The sequence below is a fragment of the Podarcis muralis genome, chromosome 5, assembly GCF_964188315.1.
Source record: "Podarcis muralis chromosome 5, rPodMur119.hap1.1, whole genome shotgun sequence".
Lineage (NCBI taxonomy): Eukaryota > Metazoa > Chordata > Lepidosauria > Squamata > Lacertidae > Podarcis > Podarcis muralis.
Window position 1 is genome coordinate 101,396,983 of NC_135659.1, and position 14,996 is coordinate 101,411,978.

A 14,996-nucleotide genomic window follows, 5' to 3' on the forward strand; every position below is an offset into this window, starting at 1 on the left:
GCCAGGCAATGCCCGCTGGCATTATCCAAGGGTGTGGGCACTCAGTTGCATACCCTCCAACATTTCTCCGATGAGAATAGGGACGTCCCATCCCATAATGATAATCTTCTTCTTTATACCCCACTCGTCTGACTGGATTGCCCCAGCCACTCTGGGCGGCTTCCAACATATATAAAAACATAATAAAACATCAAGCATTTTAAAAGAAGCCTTCCCTCTACAGGATTGCCTTCAGACGGCTCAGGGGTTGGGTAATTCCATGTCTTCCAACATTTCTCCAAGGAAAATAGGGCCATCCTAAGGAAAAGCAGGATATTCTGGGGTCAGATCAGAAACCAGGACAGCTTCTCTAAATCAGGGACATCCCTGGAAAATAGGGACACTTGGGGGGGTCTGCAGTTGCTCTCCAATTTCCCCTCACCCCAGTGCCCAAATGCTGGCATTGGCTACAAGGATTTTATGATGGCAGGATGGGAGTCTCCTTTATGCAAACCTGTATTCCCCCCCCCACACACACCATAACATATAACATCTGTAAAACATATTCTTATGACGTGACTCACAAGTTACGAGATCCACAGACCCTTGGGACTTGGACTTTGGTGTTCTGGAGATTCATTTATTTATTTTATTTGTCTGTTTCATAAAATTTATACACCACTCGGATGCTGAAAAGAAAAGCCTTCAGAGCAGTTTACAAAAAGATAAAAACAAGAAGATTTACAATACTTTAAAACATACGAAGACTTAAATGGATCAAAATTCACTCCAGCATTTCTAAGCGCCTAGGCTGGCTTGTCTCAGCAAGGATGTTTTTAGCTGGTGGCAGAAAGGATACAGTGAAGGCTCCTGCCTGATATCAAGAGGAGGGAGTTCCAAAGTGAAATGAAGTTTAAAATTTGTGAATGAAATAAAGCTCCTGCAAAGGTGTCTTTGTGCCAGACCTAATTTGCTGGTCAGTTCACCCCATAAGGGCGACACACCACCCTCTCTTGTCCCAAGAGTCCAAGTCCTTTCTATAACCACATATGCTGCCACTAAGCGAAACCCAGTTGGTGGCTCATCCGCCAAGCCTTCGTTCTCATTTCAGTGCAGATTTGGTAATGCCAGCTCTGGAGACTTCATGACATGTGTGATTTTACTTCTCTCATTAGACGCTTGCTCCCCCAAACTGGCAGCCTCAGGACATGTCCACCCCAGGTGCCTATCGCTGCTCCCCCGCTCCCCAGACTTGCACCAGCACAGAGATGAAGCACAGCAGAACCGCAACTTATGTGTGATTTACTTGCACGATTGCAGCTCTGTGTGGCTGTCAGGAAAATAAATAAAGGGAGGGAGGGAAAACCATTGAAAGGGACTATCTGAGATCTTGCGATGGCCCCACGAGATCTCATGGGATCTTCACAAAGTCCAGTAAGGGAGGGATGGTCACGAAGGAGAGACTGGTTCTGTTGGGTCTTCTTGACTTTGTGCAATTTTGCCTTGGCACTCAGACCCCCAGCAGGTTGCTCCTGCACAAGTTTTGGGGCTACTTTATGCTTATGCGTATGTTGTTGTTGTTTAGTCGTTTAGTGGTGTCCGCCTCTTGGTGACCCCCTGGGCCAGAGCATGCCAGACACTCCTGTCTTCCACTGCCTCCCGCAGTTTGGTCAAACTCATGTTCGTAGCTTCGAGAACACTGTCCAACCATCTCGTCCTCTGTCGCCCCCTTCTCCTTGTGCCCTCCATCTTTCCCAACATCAGGGTCTTTTCCAGGGAGTCTTCTCTTCTCATGAGGTGGCCAAAGTATTGGGAGCCTCAGCTTCACGATCTGTCCTTCCAGTGAGCACTCAGGGCTGTTTTCCTTCAGAATGGAGAGGTTTGATCTTCTTGCAGTCCATGGGACTCTCAAGAGTCTCCTCCAGCACCAGAATTCAAAAGCATCCATTCTTCGGCAATCAGCCTTCTTTATGGTCCAGCTCTCACTTCCATACATCACTACTGGGAAAACCAGAGCTTTAAAGGACCTTTGTCGGCAAGGTGATGTCTCTGCTTTTGAAGATGCTGTCTTATGCGTATATGAAAGCTTAACTCACTCACTCTCTCTCTCTCTCTCTCTCTCTCTCTCCCCGTCTGTCTCTAGCTGGCGGGTCGTACTACATGATCTCCCGCTCGCTCGGCCCTGAGTTTGGGGGCGCTGTGGGGCTCTGCTTCTACCTGGGCACCACTTTTGCAGGTGCCATGTACATCCTGGGCACCATCGAGATTCTGCTGGTGAGTGGGACCTATGCTGCATATGTGGTGGACATGCAAAAAAACCAAGGAATTCTGGGATGAAATATATATGGAACTTTAAAAAATGTTTAAGGGTTTGTTTATATATAAAAAACCCCCAGAGGCTTTCCTTCTTCGAATATTAGGTCCTGACATACCAAAGAATGTAAGGGAGCTATTTTTATACGTGACAGTGGCCACAAGAATTTTAATAGCCACAAATTGGATAGGAGGAAAAATACCATCAAAGTCGGAGTGGCAACAAAAATGAAAGGAATACGCAGAGCTGGCTAAGCTTTCAGGAAAAATAAGAGACCATGCAGACCAAGTATTTTTTTTTTTAATAAATAGGGTTTATTTAAAAGTTACATTAAAGACTGTAATAGCATGAAGTCTGTGGCAGCCTTTGAATAGCTTCTGTAGTCTACTGAATAAGTTTAAGAAAGTAGAATATCTTTAATAAGTAATTATTAAAAGCAGAGATGAATACAGTAGTACCTCGGGTTACATACACTTCAGGTTACAGACTCCGCTAACCCAGAAATAGTACCTTGGGTTAAGAACTTTGCTTCAGGGTGAGAACAGAAATCGTACTCTGGCGGCGCGGCGGCAGCAGGAGGCCACATTAGCTAAAGTGGTGGTTCGGGTTAAGAACAGTTTCAGGTTAAGAATGGACCTCTGGAACGAATTAAGTTCTTAACCCGAGGTACCACTGTAGTGCACTAGTTAAATACACACTTAATTTTATATGGAATTGGTGGGAAGTCATTAGAACCAAAAGAAGACTGTGAAAAAATGTAACAGATTTTGATAATTATTATTATTTTTTGATAACTTTGATTTTGTGTTATGTTTTTAAAAGTTCAATAAAGCAATTTTCAAAGGGAGAGAGAGAGATTCTGCTGGTGAGGGGCGGCAGGCAGACCGAGAGCAGGGAGGGCGGGCAGGGTAGGGGCACGGGACCCCAAGCCCCTTGGCCTTCACTGGGTGGGGGGAAATCCATTTTTAAAGTGTCTTGTTTAACCCCGCCAGGCCAATTTTCAAGTCCTTCTGGTGAAGCTGTTCAGCTGGCAGAGCTCCTGTGACCTGCCTTCCTTCTTATCCCTCTGTGGGATTTGCATGGCTTCCCCGCTGCCAGACCATAACGCTTCTCACACAGGCAGATCCTTGTGTTGCAGTTCAGATCATGCTCAAGGCGGCTTGCATTGTGGAAAAAATGCACAACCGCAACACAACAAAAGTAGTCATAAACGATAAATACAACATTTGAAAGTGCACAACCAAACCGAACAATTTCCACACAATCTAAAATAAAGATACCAAAAGCCGAATTTGGCAACAACGCGCCAGCCCAGGAAGAGTGAATCTGGAGGGTAAGAAAGCCTAACAAAGTTCATGTTTAGCCTGGAGAAGAGGAGGTTAAGGGGTGATATGATAGCCATGTTCAAATATATAAAAGGATGTCACATAGAGGAGGGAGAAAGGCTGTTTTCTGCTGCTCCAGAGAAGCAGACACAGAGCAATGGATCCAAACTACAAGAAAGAAGATTCCACCTAAACATTAGGAAGAACTTCCTGACAGTAAGAGCTGTTCGACAGTGGAATTTGCTGCCAAGGAGTGTGGTGGAGTCTCCTTCTTTGGAGGTCTTTAAGCAGAGGCTTGACAACCATATGTCAGGAGTGCTCTGATGGTGTTTCCTGCTTGGCAGGGGGTTGGACTCGATGGCCCTTGTGGTCTCTTCCAACTCTATGATTCTATGATTCTATGATTCTGATTTTCCCCATGGTGACTTCAGTGCTTCCCCCGCTCCCCATTTTTCAAATATCAAATTCTTTCCCAAAATAAAATCTCTTTGCCACTGCCCGAAGGAGCTCTTGTGCAATGCAGCCTTGTTCTCAAAGCAGAACAACCTCGGAATACCTGAGTGGCTCCTGGCATGGCGGCTGGATTTGCAAAGAGCGGCTTCTGGGTTTCATTTTGGTCCACAGAAAGCAGAGGGTCAGGATGGAACTCGGTGACTCTTGGGGTCCCTTCCGACTCTGCCATTCCATGAAAAGAGATTCTTTAAGGAAATACAATGCAGCCCCTGCCTTGGAAGAGAAAAGGAGCTCATGAAAGACTCCCTTCGAAGGAACTAGAAATAGAGATATTTTTAAAAGCAAACATAAATAATGACACTGGATCCTGAGGCGGAAGAATAGCTGTCCTGTCTCCCCTTTTTTCTTTTAGAAGATGTAAGCAAAAAGCTTAAGTGACCTGATATCTCATCTCCGTATCCTTCATTTGCTCTCTCCAGCATAATATCCTGCTTGTTTTTCCCGCTTGTGCTTTTGTCTCCCTGCAAAAGGGAGAATATAATGAAGCTGGGGGTGTTTTGGATGCAAAGCTTGTCCCTGTCGGCTCAAAGGACTTTTGCAGATGCAGCCCCCCCCCCAACAAGTCCCCCTCCTCCCTTTCTGGGCAAGGAGGGAGGGTCAGCCGGCAGAGGATGAGGCTGGAGAAACCCACTCCCCAGTCACAGCTCTGGGCTTTCCAACCACGTCACTCTTCTCAGGAAACATTTGCAATCAAAATTAAACCACCCTGGAAAATCCTAGCAGGAAAAGGAGCAGCAGCCTCTGCCTTTTAGAAATCCGCAATCGTCCTTTTCCAAGAGGAGCCCCTCGCATATTCCCACATCCCACTGCTCAGCGCCAGAGTTCATTGTTCCCAATTTCTAGGCGCAAATGGGATCGTTTATGTCACCCTCTCACCCAGGCTCTTGCTAAAGAGGCCATTTCAGCACTTATCACATATATTAAATAACTCGCGTTTCCAAGATGCTCAAGTGTGGAATTATGCCTCCGCCGTGAAGATATGTGAACTGACAATCCGTAGCATATATCCTTTCACAGATTAATTATCACCCTGAGATTGGGGAGCTGTCATCCACGCTAAAAGCATTAAAATGAGCTGGGGTAATTTAATCTCCTTTTGGTGCAATAAGCTCATCTGCGTCTCTGGGCTCCCAGAACCCTTTTTGCAGCTTGTGAGAGGGGTGTCGTCCCCCCCCCTCCCCGCTGGTTTGCAAGATGCACAGCTCTGCCCTCATTTGACCCAAGCGAGGACAGAACCCCCCCCCCGAGCCCCATGGAGCCAGGTCAGTGAAGGAGACCCTCCTGCACCCCCACCTCCAGCTGGGCCCACCCCTCGCCCCTCTGGGGAGCTGCTTGGTCCACTTCTGAGACCTGGCATGAGAGGTACCCGGAGGGCTGCCCCACTGAAGGCGGAGCCAGCTTGGTTTTTGTGCTGCTCCAGATTCAAAGTGCAAGAAAAATGTTTCCAGCTGAACATCAGGCAGAACTTTGGGGGGCAAGAGGAAGGTGGCCGACTCTCCTTCCTTGGAGGTTTCTAAGCCGAGGTTGGGGGGGGGGGTCGTCTGCCAGGGATTCATTAGCTGTGATTCCTGCATTGCAAGAGGTTGGAGTGGACCAAATTGATGATAAATTATTATTATTATTATTATTATTATTATTATTATTATTATTAGGTAGAGCAACTCTCCTAAGAGGAAAGGGGCAGCATTGGGGGCTGTGCAGTTGGTGGCAAGCAGGGGGCTATGGGTTTGTTCTTGTTTTATGATGTGTTTTTTGTAGTCATACCTCGGGTTACAGACACTTCAGGTTGCGTTTTTTGGGGTTGCGGACCGCCAAAACCCGGAAGTACCGGAACGGGTTACTTCTGTGTTTCAGCGGTTGTGCATGCACAGAAGCGCTAAATCGCACTTTGCGCATGCACAGATGTGCCGAATCGCAACCTGTGCGAGCGCAGACACACCACTGCAGGTTGTGGACGCTGCGGGTTGCAAATGTGCATCCTGCACAGATCACGTTCGCTACCCAAGAGCGTCCACTGTATTTTAATGTTGTGAACCCTGCTAAGATCTACAGGTGAAGCACGAATACGAATAATACGAATAATACGAATAATAGTTTAGAGAAAAGGCAAGTAAGAGGTGACATGATAGAAGTTATGCACGGCACAGAAAAGCTCCCCCCCCCCCCAAACACTAGAACTCATGGGAATCCAATGAAACTGAATGTTGGAGTCTGTCACGCAGTGGATAAACTGTGGAACTCCCTGCCACAGGAGGCAGTCATGGCCAGCAAAACAAGTTCATGGAGGAAAAGTTACCAAGGGCTCCTAGCCAGGATGGCTCTGCTCTGCCTCCACAGTCGGAGGCAGCTGGAAGCCACAGGAGGGGAGAGTTGCTCTGGTGCTCGGATCCTGCTCCTTGGTTTCCCATGATGGGCGTTTGTTTGGCTGCTGTGAGAACCGCATGCTGGACTCGGTGGGGCCCCCTTGGCCTGATCCAGCAGCTCGCCATGTCCCTGGGGCCGTTTCCAAGCCCACAAGGTTGTGATTCTGAGGGTGGGTGGCCCTGCCTTCCTCTGAGTTGGGTCTCCTTCCTGTTGGGATGCGTCCGGGGAGATGGGGGCAATTGGCAGCCCCCAGCTGGCTCCAGCCACCGGCCGGTTCTTGGAATAGCATCAAAATTGCGACTCAAGCCTCAGAGACCGTTAGAGACTGAGCACGCAGGCCAGCACAGATAAGAACTCTTTGCAACAGAAGTAGCGGACAGAGGCATATGTAAGCATATTTACAAGCGTTTATTCAGCATCAGGACAAAGGAAAAACATGTCTGCTCCCCTTCGTGTCCAAGCAAACAGCATAAGCAAAAGCTATATACAACGGAAGTTCCCGGCAAGCTGTGCTGGAATGTAAACAGACATGTGACACACAACAGCTCCACACATCTGTTCTAAAGGTAGAACGGAACTCTGTCCTAACCCTTCCTTCCGCTCCTCCAGGCCTACATCTTCCCCCCAATGGCCATCTTCAAGGGCGAGGACGCCAGTGGAGAAGCGGCTGCCATGCTCAACAACATGCGTGTCTACGGGACGTGTGTGCTCACCTGCATGGCCACCGTGGTCTTTGTGGGCGTCAAGTACGTCAACAAGTTTGCCCTGGTCTTCCTGGGCTGCGTCATCCTCTCCATCCTGGCCATCTACGCTGGAGTCATCAAGTCGGCCTTTGACCCGCCCAGCTTCCCGTAAGTGCCAACGAGGAAGAACCCCCAGCCCAGCCCACGCCAAACGGGGGCTTCCATTTCTTTTTTTAATATAATTTATTATTATCTTTACAAATTTTACAAATTCTTCGGAAACACCATCCAAACCTATCTCTCATATCCCTTGACTCCCCATCCACCTTCCATGGTTTTTTCGTTCCCTTATAAAGCTGCGATGTTACTTCTCTTTTATCCATTACATGCGTTAATTCCAAATTATTAAACTGCAAATTCTCATCTGTTACCATACTTCAAATCTTGCATGCATTTTAACACAACCATGATATTTCCCCCCCAAAATATTTCCATCCTTCAAGAATTTCTTTCCCCCTGTTTTGTTCCCTAATTCTCAGTCTCACCATCTCAGCATATACCGTATTTTTCTCTCTATAAACGCACCCGACCATAAGACACACCTAGTTCTAGAGGAGGAGAACAAGAAAAAAAATGTTCTCTCCCTCTGTGCTCAGTGTCTCTCCAGCGAAGCAGGAGGAGAAATGGAGCCCCTTCCATTTCTCCTCCCGCTTTGCTGAAGGGGCGCTGCGCAGAAAGGGAAAGCTGTGCAGCGACTCTCCAGCGAAGCCAGGAGAGCAAGAGAGATCGATCCCTCTTGCTCTCCTGGCTTCAGCGAAAGCAACGCGAAGCCTCCTGAGCAGAGCGGGAGTCTATCCCTGAAGCCAGGAAAGCAAGAAGGATCGGTGCACCCCAATCCCTCTTGCTCTCCTGCCTTCAGTGAAAGCTGCGGAGCCTGCATTCGCTCCATAAGACGCACACACATTTCCCCTTACTTTTTAGGAGGGGAAAAGTGTGTCTTATAGAGTGAAAAATACAGTATCCCATCATCTTCCTACACCAGCCTTCTTTCGTGGGAACTTCTTTTTCGTCCCATTTTTGCGCAGAGTCATAGACTATTTCTGCTGCTGTCATAGCATACAGAAACAAATGAAACTATTCCTTCAGAAGCTCTGGTCTGACGATACCTAGCAGAAAGGCCTCGGGTTTCTTGGGAATCCTCACTTTAAAGTATAAATACCTGAAGGTATTTTAATACTTGAAGGACTATTGTATTTTAATATTTCGTTGGAAGCCGCCCAGAGTGACTGGGGAAACCCAGCCAGATGGGTGGGGTAATAATAATAATAATGATGATGATGATGATGATGTTTAAAGTGGGAGGGGTGTGTGTCTCCATTTCAATACAGTCGTACCTCATGTTGCGTTTGCTTCAGGTTGCGTCCCACGGCGACCCAGAAGTACCGGAAAGGGTTACTTCCGGGTTTCACCACTTGCGCATGCGCAGGCGTGCAAAATGACGTCACACGCATGCGCAGAATAATAATAATAATTTATTATTTGTACCCCGCCCATCTGGCTGGGTTTCCCTAGCCACTCTGGGCGGCTTCCACAAAGACCAAAAATACACTAAGTTGTCACACATTAAAAACTTCCCTGAACAGGGCTGCCTTAAGATGTCCTCTGAATGTCAGGTAGTTGTTATCTCTTTGACATCTGATGGGACTGTGTTCCACAGGGCGGGCGCCACCACCGAGAAGGCCCTCTGCCTGGTTCCCTATATCTTGGCTTCTCACAATGAGGGAACCGCCAGAAGGCCCTCGGCGCTGGACCTCAGTGTCCGGGCAGAACGATGGGGGTGGAGACGCTCCTTCAGGTATACTGGTGAATCGCATCTCGCACATGCGCAGACGCGGGTTGCGTTCTTTTCAGGTTGCGAACGGGCCTCCGGAACGGATCCCGTTCTCAACCAGAGGTACCCCTGTACTCTCCTTCCCACTGGGCTTTCTACAATTCTATAACTAAGTCCATCAATAGTCCCTCCTCCCCTTCGGGTGGGGAAGGGGCAGAACCTGCAGGGCGGCCCCTCTGGCCAGGAGGCGGCAAAGAGGTGACCCCTCCCCTTCTCTCCCCCCCCCCCCCCAGGATCTGCCTGCTGGGCAACCGGACTCTGTCCCGCGACGGCTTTGACACCTGCACCAAGGTGGTCCAGGAGGGCAACGAGACCATCGGCTCCCAGCTCTGGGGGCTCTTCTGCTCCTCCCGCTTCCTCAACGCCTCCTGCGACGAGTACTTCGCCCTCAACAACGTCACCGAGATCCAGGGCATCCCGGGAGCTGCTTCCGGCCTCATCAAAGGTAGGAGGGCTCTCGGTGGCATCACTGGGGGTCAAACAGGGAGCCCCAAAAGCCACAGGGGACCTGGGCAGATGGGCAGCTCTATTCATTTATGGCCTGAATATCCCCCCTTTTCCTCCAAGAAGCTCAAGGGGGCGTTTTCTCCCCCTCTTCGTTTAATCCTCACAACAACCCTGTGAGGTAGGCTAAGCTGAGCAGTGGCAACTTGCCCCCAAGGGCACCCCCAGGGAATTTCTTGGCCAAGGGGGGATCAATCGATCAATCAATCATTTTATTTGTATGTCGCCTTTCCAAAGTGAAAACTATGCTCAAGGCGGCTTACAACGTATTTAAAAAACCCACATAACATAGACAAAAGAAGGAGAATATAAGGAATATTTTGAATATAATAGAATACCTGGAGGTCAAAAATGAAAAGAAAACAGCAATGATGTTTATAGATGCTGAAAAAGCCTTTGACGACGTCTCTTGGAAATTCATGACAAAGTTAGTTGAAGAAATTAAATACGGGCCTAAATTTCTGAAAGGAATATCGGCAATTTATTCAGAGCAAAAAGCAAAATTAAGCATAAACCAGGTGATAACGGAGGAATGTAAGATACAAAAAGGAACTAGACAAGGATGTCCACTATCACCATTGTTGTTCAAAAGCAGTTATAAATAATAAAGAAAACTTCAAAAAGCACACAACCAAATTGAACAATTTCCACATAAGTCCAAAATAAAGATACAAAAATATTGTATCATCTGCAACAATACCCCCTCCAACAAAACCCCCCTCAGCAACGCCCCAACCCAAGACAAATAAATGAGCTGTCAGCATGCATCAATCAGGATTCGAACCTTGATCTCCCAGGTCCTAATCCATCACTCTAACCGCTACACCAACACCGGCTCTCCGCTTTCCTGCGGCTGTGTCTCCAGGATGGGGAGGGTGGCGCAGTTCATTTCCTTCTCTCTAAGAATATCTGTAAACCCACACACAAAAAATCTATCAAGGCGGTGCCCCCTAAAACCCTAGAGTGCTGTGGGGCAGAGGCCCTTCCCTGACCTACTGGCAGGTGAGTTGCCCAGAGGGGGAGGGGCAAGGGGGCACGGAGGGGGGCAGAGGCCTCAGACTGGCTCTGGGGGCAGGACTAGTGGCATTTCTGGCAAGAAGGCAGAGAGGGACCGTGCCAGTTGTTCCATGCCCAAACCCAGCTCAAGGTGGGGGGCTTGGCGGTGGGTTGGGGGACCTTCCTCCACAGGTGTAGAGGGTGGGGCCACCCCCTGGGGATGGCAGCCACTCACCCGCCCCGCTTCATGGCATCTCCCCCCGCAGAAAACCTCTGGAGCACCTACTTGCCCAAAGGGGTGATCATTGAGAAGTCTGGGTTGACCTCGGCGGCCCCTGCAGATGCCCTCCTGGACATGGAGCAGCCCTACGTCTTCAGCGACATGACCTCCTACTTCACCCTCCTGGTGGGCATCTACTTCCCCTCAGTCACAGGTAATGGACTCCGGTGGGGGTGGTGGCACCCGGGCGCAGGTGGGGCAGCGTCTCTGGGGCACAGGTGAGGAGGGTGCCTGGGGACGGAGCGGGTCTCGGGTGCTGAGCGCTTCCTCCAGCTCTCAGTTGTCCCACCTGCCAGGCGTGACTTTTAGGAGGCCATATGAGGGCTGGGGAAGTTTGGGGCTGGGCGTCATCGATCCCACCTCCCTACTTTCTGCCCCCAACGCAATAAATGGAGCCCTGGACCTCGGGCCATTTTGATGATGCCCCCCTTTGCCCCAGGGGCAGGTGAGGATTGAGAAGCACAGCAGCCCCCACCCCAGTTCAGAGGCTGGAAGGGGGTCTGCTTCATGAGCCCCCAGACACCGGGGAGGGCAGGGAAAGGCTCATCCCGCAGCCCACCCCTCAAGTCCTGGGGAGGGAGCAGTGCAAGACCTTTGGGGCAAAGGTCAGGAGTCGGCGTCCCTGTCGATTTCAGCTTCTCTTTTGTCCCATGTGAGGCTCAATCCTAGAATCATAGAATCATAGAGTTGGAAGAGACCACAAGGGCCATCGAGTCCAACCCCCTGCCAAGCAGGAAACACCATCAGAGCACTCCTGACATATGGTTGTCAAGCCTCTGCTTAAAGACCTCCAAAGAAGGAGACTCCACCACACTCCTTGGCAGCAAATTCCACTGTCGAACAGCTCTTACTGTCAGGAAGTTCTTCCTAATGTTGAGGTGGAATCTTCTTTCTTGTAGTTTGGATCCATTGCTTCCTGTCCGCTTCTCTGGAGCAGCAGAAAACAACCTCCATGGTTCAGCAGGAGTTTGTGGGGTGGGGTTCTATTAAAAGCAAAAAACAACAACAACCCACCATGAAAACTGATTAGCATTTCAGTACACACTTTCGCTAACACACACATTTTTTTTGCGTGCCTTTTCCTCTGACACAATGCATTTCTAAAATATTCACCAGCCTGTGCATTGCATATGATTTCCCAGAATAGACACAATTTTGTGCAGCTTATTTGGTTGCCGAAGGGCATTGCAAAATTCAGGGAAAGGTGGCTTTCAAAGGAGAGCTGAGTTTTGGTCAGCAGATTGTTTTGGAATGTGCAGATGAGGCCGCTTCCCTTTAGCACTTGAACTGAGCCGAATTCCTCTCTCCCCACATTCTTCAAGGGGCCGAGATCCCAGACACTGCAGCCTCTTCCTCTCGTGCCCCTCACGAAACCCCCTTTATTGGGGGGGTTGGGGGCAATGCTCTGTCCTGCAAAGCTTCCACAGAGGGAGCCCCCACGGCAGCCCCGGTCCTGGCCTGACCTTGTTACAAACAAGCACCCTCATGTGCAGCTTATTAACCACCACAGCTGGCACTAATTAGGCCACGATAACGAGAGGAAGGGATCTCACATCTGCACCCGAGAGGGACGCTGGCGGGGGGCTCAACTGGGTACCAGAATCGGAAGCCCCTTCCTGCCCCCTCCCACCTGCCAATCAGCCCCTTCCTCTTCAAGCATCCTTTTTGAGGATGCAGGAGATTCTCCCCAATGAGGAGACCTTCTCCTCTCACCTGGAATATGGTGTCCAGTGGTGAGTTTGCAAAAGTGTTTAGCTTGACAAAGAGGAGCCTGAGAGGAGAGATGATAAATACCTGAAGGGCTGTCATATGGAAGAGAGAGCAAGCTTGTTTTCTCCTGCTCTGGAGGGCAGGACTCGAACCCATGGCTTCCAGTTACAAGAAAGGAGATTCCAGCCGAATCTTAGGGGAAACTTTCTGACGGTCAGATCTGTTTGACAGGGGAAAAGACTCCCTGGGAATGTGGGGGGGGGGCTCTCCTTCCTTGGAGGTTTCAAAACAGAGGCTCAGGGGCCATCTGTCTTTCGCTGTGTTTCCTGCATTGCAGGGGGTTGGTCTAGATGACCCTGGGGGGTCCCTTCCAACTGACCTTTTCCTCCCTCTTCCCCAGGGATCATGGCTGGTTCCAACAGGTCTGGAGACCTGCGTGACGCTCAGAAGTCCATCCCCACGGGCACCATCCTCGCCATCGCCACCACGTCCGCAGTCTGTATCCTTTGCCTCCGGGCGACTGCCCCTCTTCCCAGAGGGAGGTGGGGGCCCTGGAGAACCGGGCTGGCTGGTCCTGAGCCCCTCTGCTGTCGGCAGCCCCAGGTGGGGCTCAGGCAGGTGACAGAGGTCATACCTGTGTGTCCAGTTCAGGGGCTGCTGGATTGATGCCCCAGAGCGAGACCCCCCCCCCAAAAAAAACTGTCTCTGTGTCACACACACATATTGCCCCCTGGGCACATGTTGGGCCAGGAGCCGCTATGCCCATTTTGCAGGGGCCGCCTCCATCTATGGGGACGGGACGTTTGCCTTGCCCCACATGAGCCCACCTGACCGCTTTGATCTGCACAATCAGCGCTGCTGCAGCTGCCGCATAAATATCCCTCCTGCATGTGTAAGAATGCGACCTTTGGAACTCCCTGCTAATTGATACCAGGCAGGCAATTTGGGGGGCCAACTAAAAGCATTTTTCTTTAGACAAGCTCACTTAGAAAGTTAACGCGTGTTTTAATCTGTTTTTGGTCTGTTGTCGTTTTTGCCTTCCAAAAAAAATCTTTAAACGTTGCTGTTCATTTTTCTCGCTACTGTTTTCTCTTTGTAAACCGCTTTGAGGTGGTGCCTGTTTTTCCAGTGGAGCGGCGTATGAATTTTATGAAATAAGCAAATAATAAATAGGTGCCTTCCAGGTGTTCCCTTTGAGTCTCTTCTTGCCTTCAGCTTCAGACCAGCCCTTCAAATGCATCGCTCCTCTTTTGCCTCTTTGGGACGCCGACCCAAAGACAAGGGAGGCAGAGCTCCCACGTCAAGAAGGAAGACAGCAAGCGGCCCCAATGGCAGCACAGAATCACGGGGTTGTCGAGTGGGAAGGGGTCCCCAAAGGTCATCTAGCCCAACCCCCCACAATGCAGGAACCGCAGCTAAATAATCTCGGACAGGCCACCCCTCTCACCAAAAACCGCCCTTCTGTCTCCCCCATGCCAGCACTTGCCCTGATTCCCCCTGGCCTGGTCCCGGGGGGGGGGGGCGTCCTTCAGGACCAGGCAGAGCTTCCAGCCGTCCCAGCTGTCCTCCGACTCCTTCCTTGACGCCCCCACAGACATCAGCTCCGTCATCCTCTTTGGCGCTTGCATCGAGGGCGTCGTGCTCCGGGACAAGTGAGTATCCTTCTCTCTCTGGCCTGGGGGACCCCTGGCCTTCTGGCGTATATAATAATAATAATAATAATAATAATAATAAAGACAGTGGATGCTCGGGTTGCGAACATGATCCGTGCGGGATGCACGTTCGCAACCCACAGTGTTTGCAACCCACAGCGGCGCGTCTGCGCACACGCAGGTTGCAATTCAGTGCTTCTGCGCATGTGCAAAGCACAATTTAATGCTTCTGCGCATGTGTGACCGCTGAAACCCAGAAGTAACCCGTTCCAGTACTTCCGGGTTTCGGCTGTCCGTAACCCAAAAAAACACAACCTGAAGCGTCTGTAACCCGAGGTATGACTAATAATAATTTATAAAATGGTAATACCAGGCCTCGGGTTGATTAAACATTCTGCAGCCTCCTTAAACATGTCTGTGGTGGGGTATTGTTTTTTGCTATTGTTGTAGAAGACACAAGGATCTTAAGATAATATGGTTATGTTTTCAAACTTGCGTCCTCTTGTTGCAAACTGCCCTGTGGTCTTTGGCATATAACTTTAATAAATGCATATGCCGCCCTCTATAAAGAGAAGGTTTGCGGCGTAAAACACAAAATGTGCCACATAAAGAGCATAAGCAAAGCAGGGCAGTGGCCGTGAGAGGGACCCCCTGCTAAGCCCTTGGAAGACAGAAAACTCTGCGCCCGGTGCAGCCCCCCCGACAACCCCCCACCCTGCCAGGGGACCCCTCCTGCTTCCCTGCTCTCTTCGCCTGGCAGGATGCCGGCCTCGGCTGCTGCCTGT

General features: G+C 50.0%; 2 protein-coding genes across 4 annotated transcripts in view; both read left to right on the forward strand.

Annotated features, from left to right (window-relative positions):
• The window catches only part of SLC12A5 (solute carrier family 12 member 5), a 105,491-nt gene that overhangs the window by 68,989 nt on the left and 21,506 nt on the right, over nucleotides 1-14,996 (forward strand). For all 3 annotated transcript variants that reach the window (XM_028735714.2, XM_028735715.2, XM_028735716.2), the window contains exons 6-11: nucleotides 2,123-2,253; nucleotides 7,105-7,346; nucleotides 9,303-9,514; nucleotides 10,836-11,003; nucleotides 12,960-13,058; nucleotides 14,154-14,211. In XM_028735714.2, coding sequence (XP_028591547.2) covers nucleotides 2,123-2,253; nucleotides 7,105-7,346; nucleotides 9,303-9,514; nucleotides 10,836-11,003; nucleotides 12,960-13,058; nucleotides 14,154-14,211 — 910 coding nt within the window. The remainder of the gene's footprint in view (nucleotides 1-2,122; nucleotides 2,254-7,104; nucleotides 7,347-9,302; nucleotides 9,515-10,835; nucleotides 11,004-12,959; nucleotides 13,059-14,153; nucleotides 14,212-14,996) is intronic.
• Nucleotides 1-14,996, forward strand: part of SNRPB (small nuclear ribonucleoprotein polypeptides B and B1) — a 393,907-nt gene that overhangs the window by 28,570 nt on the left and 350,341 nt on the right. The window lies entirely within an intron of this gene.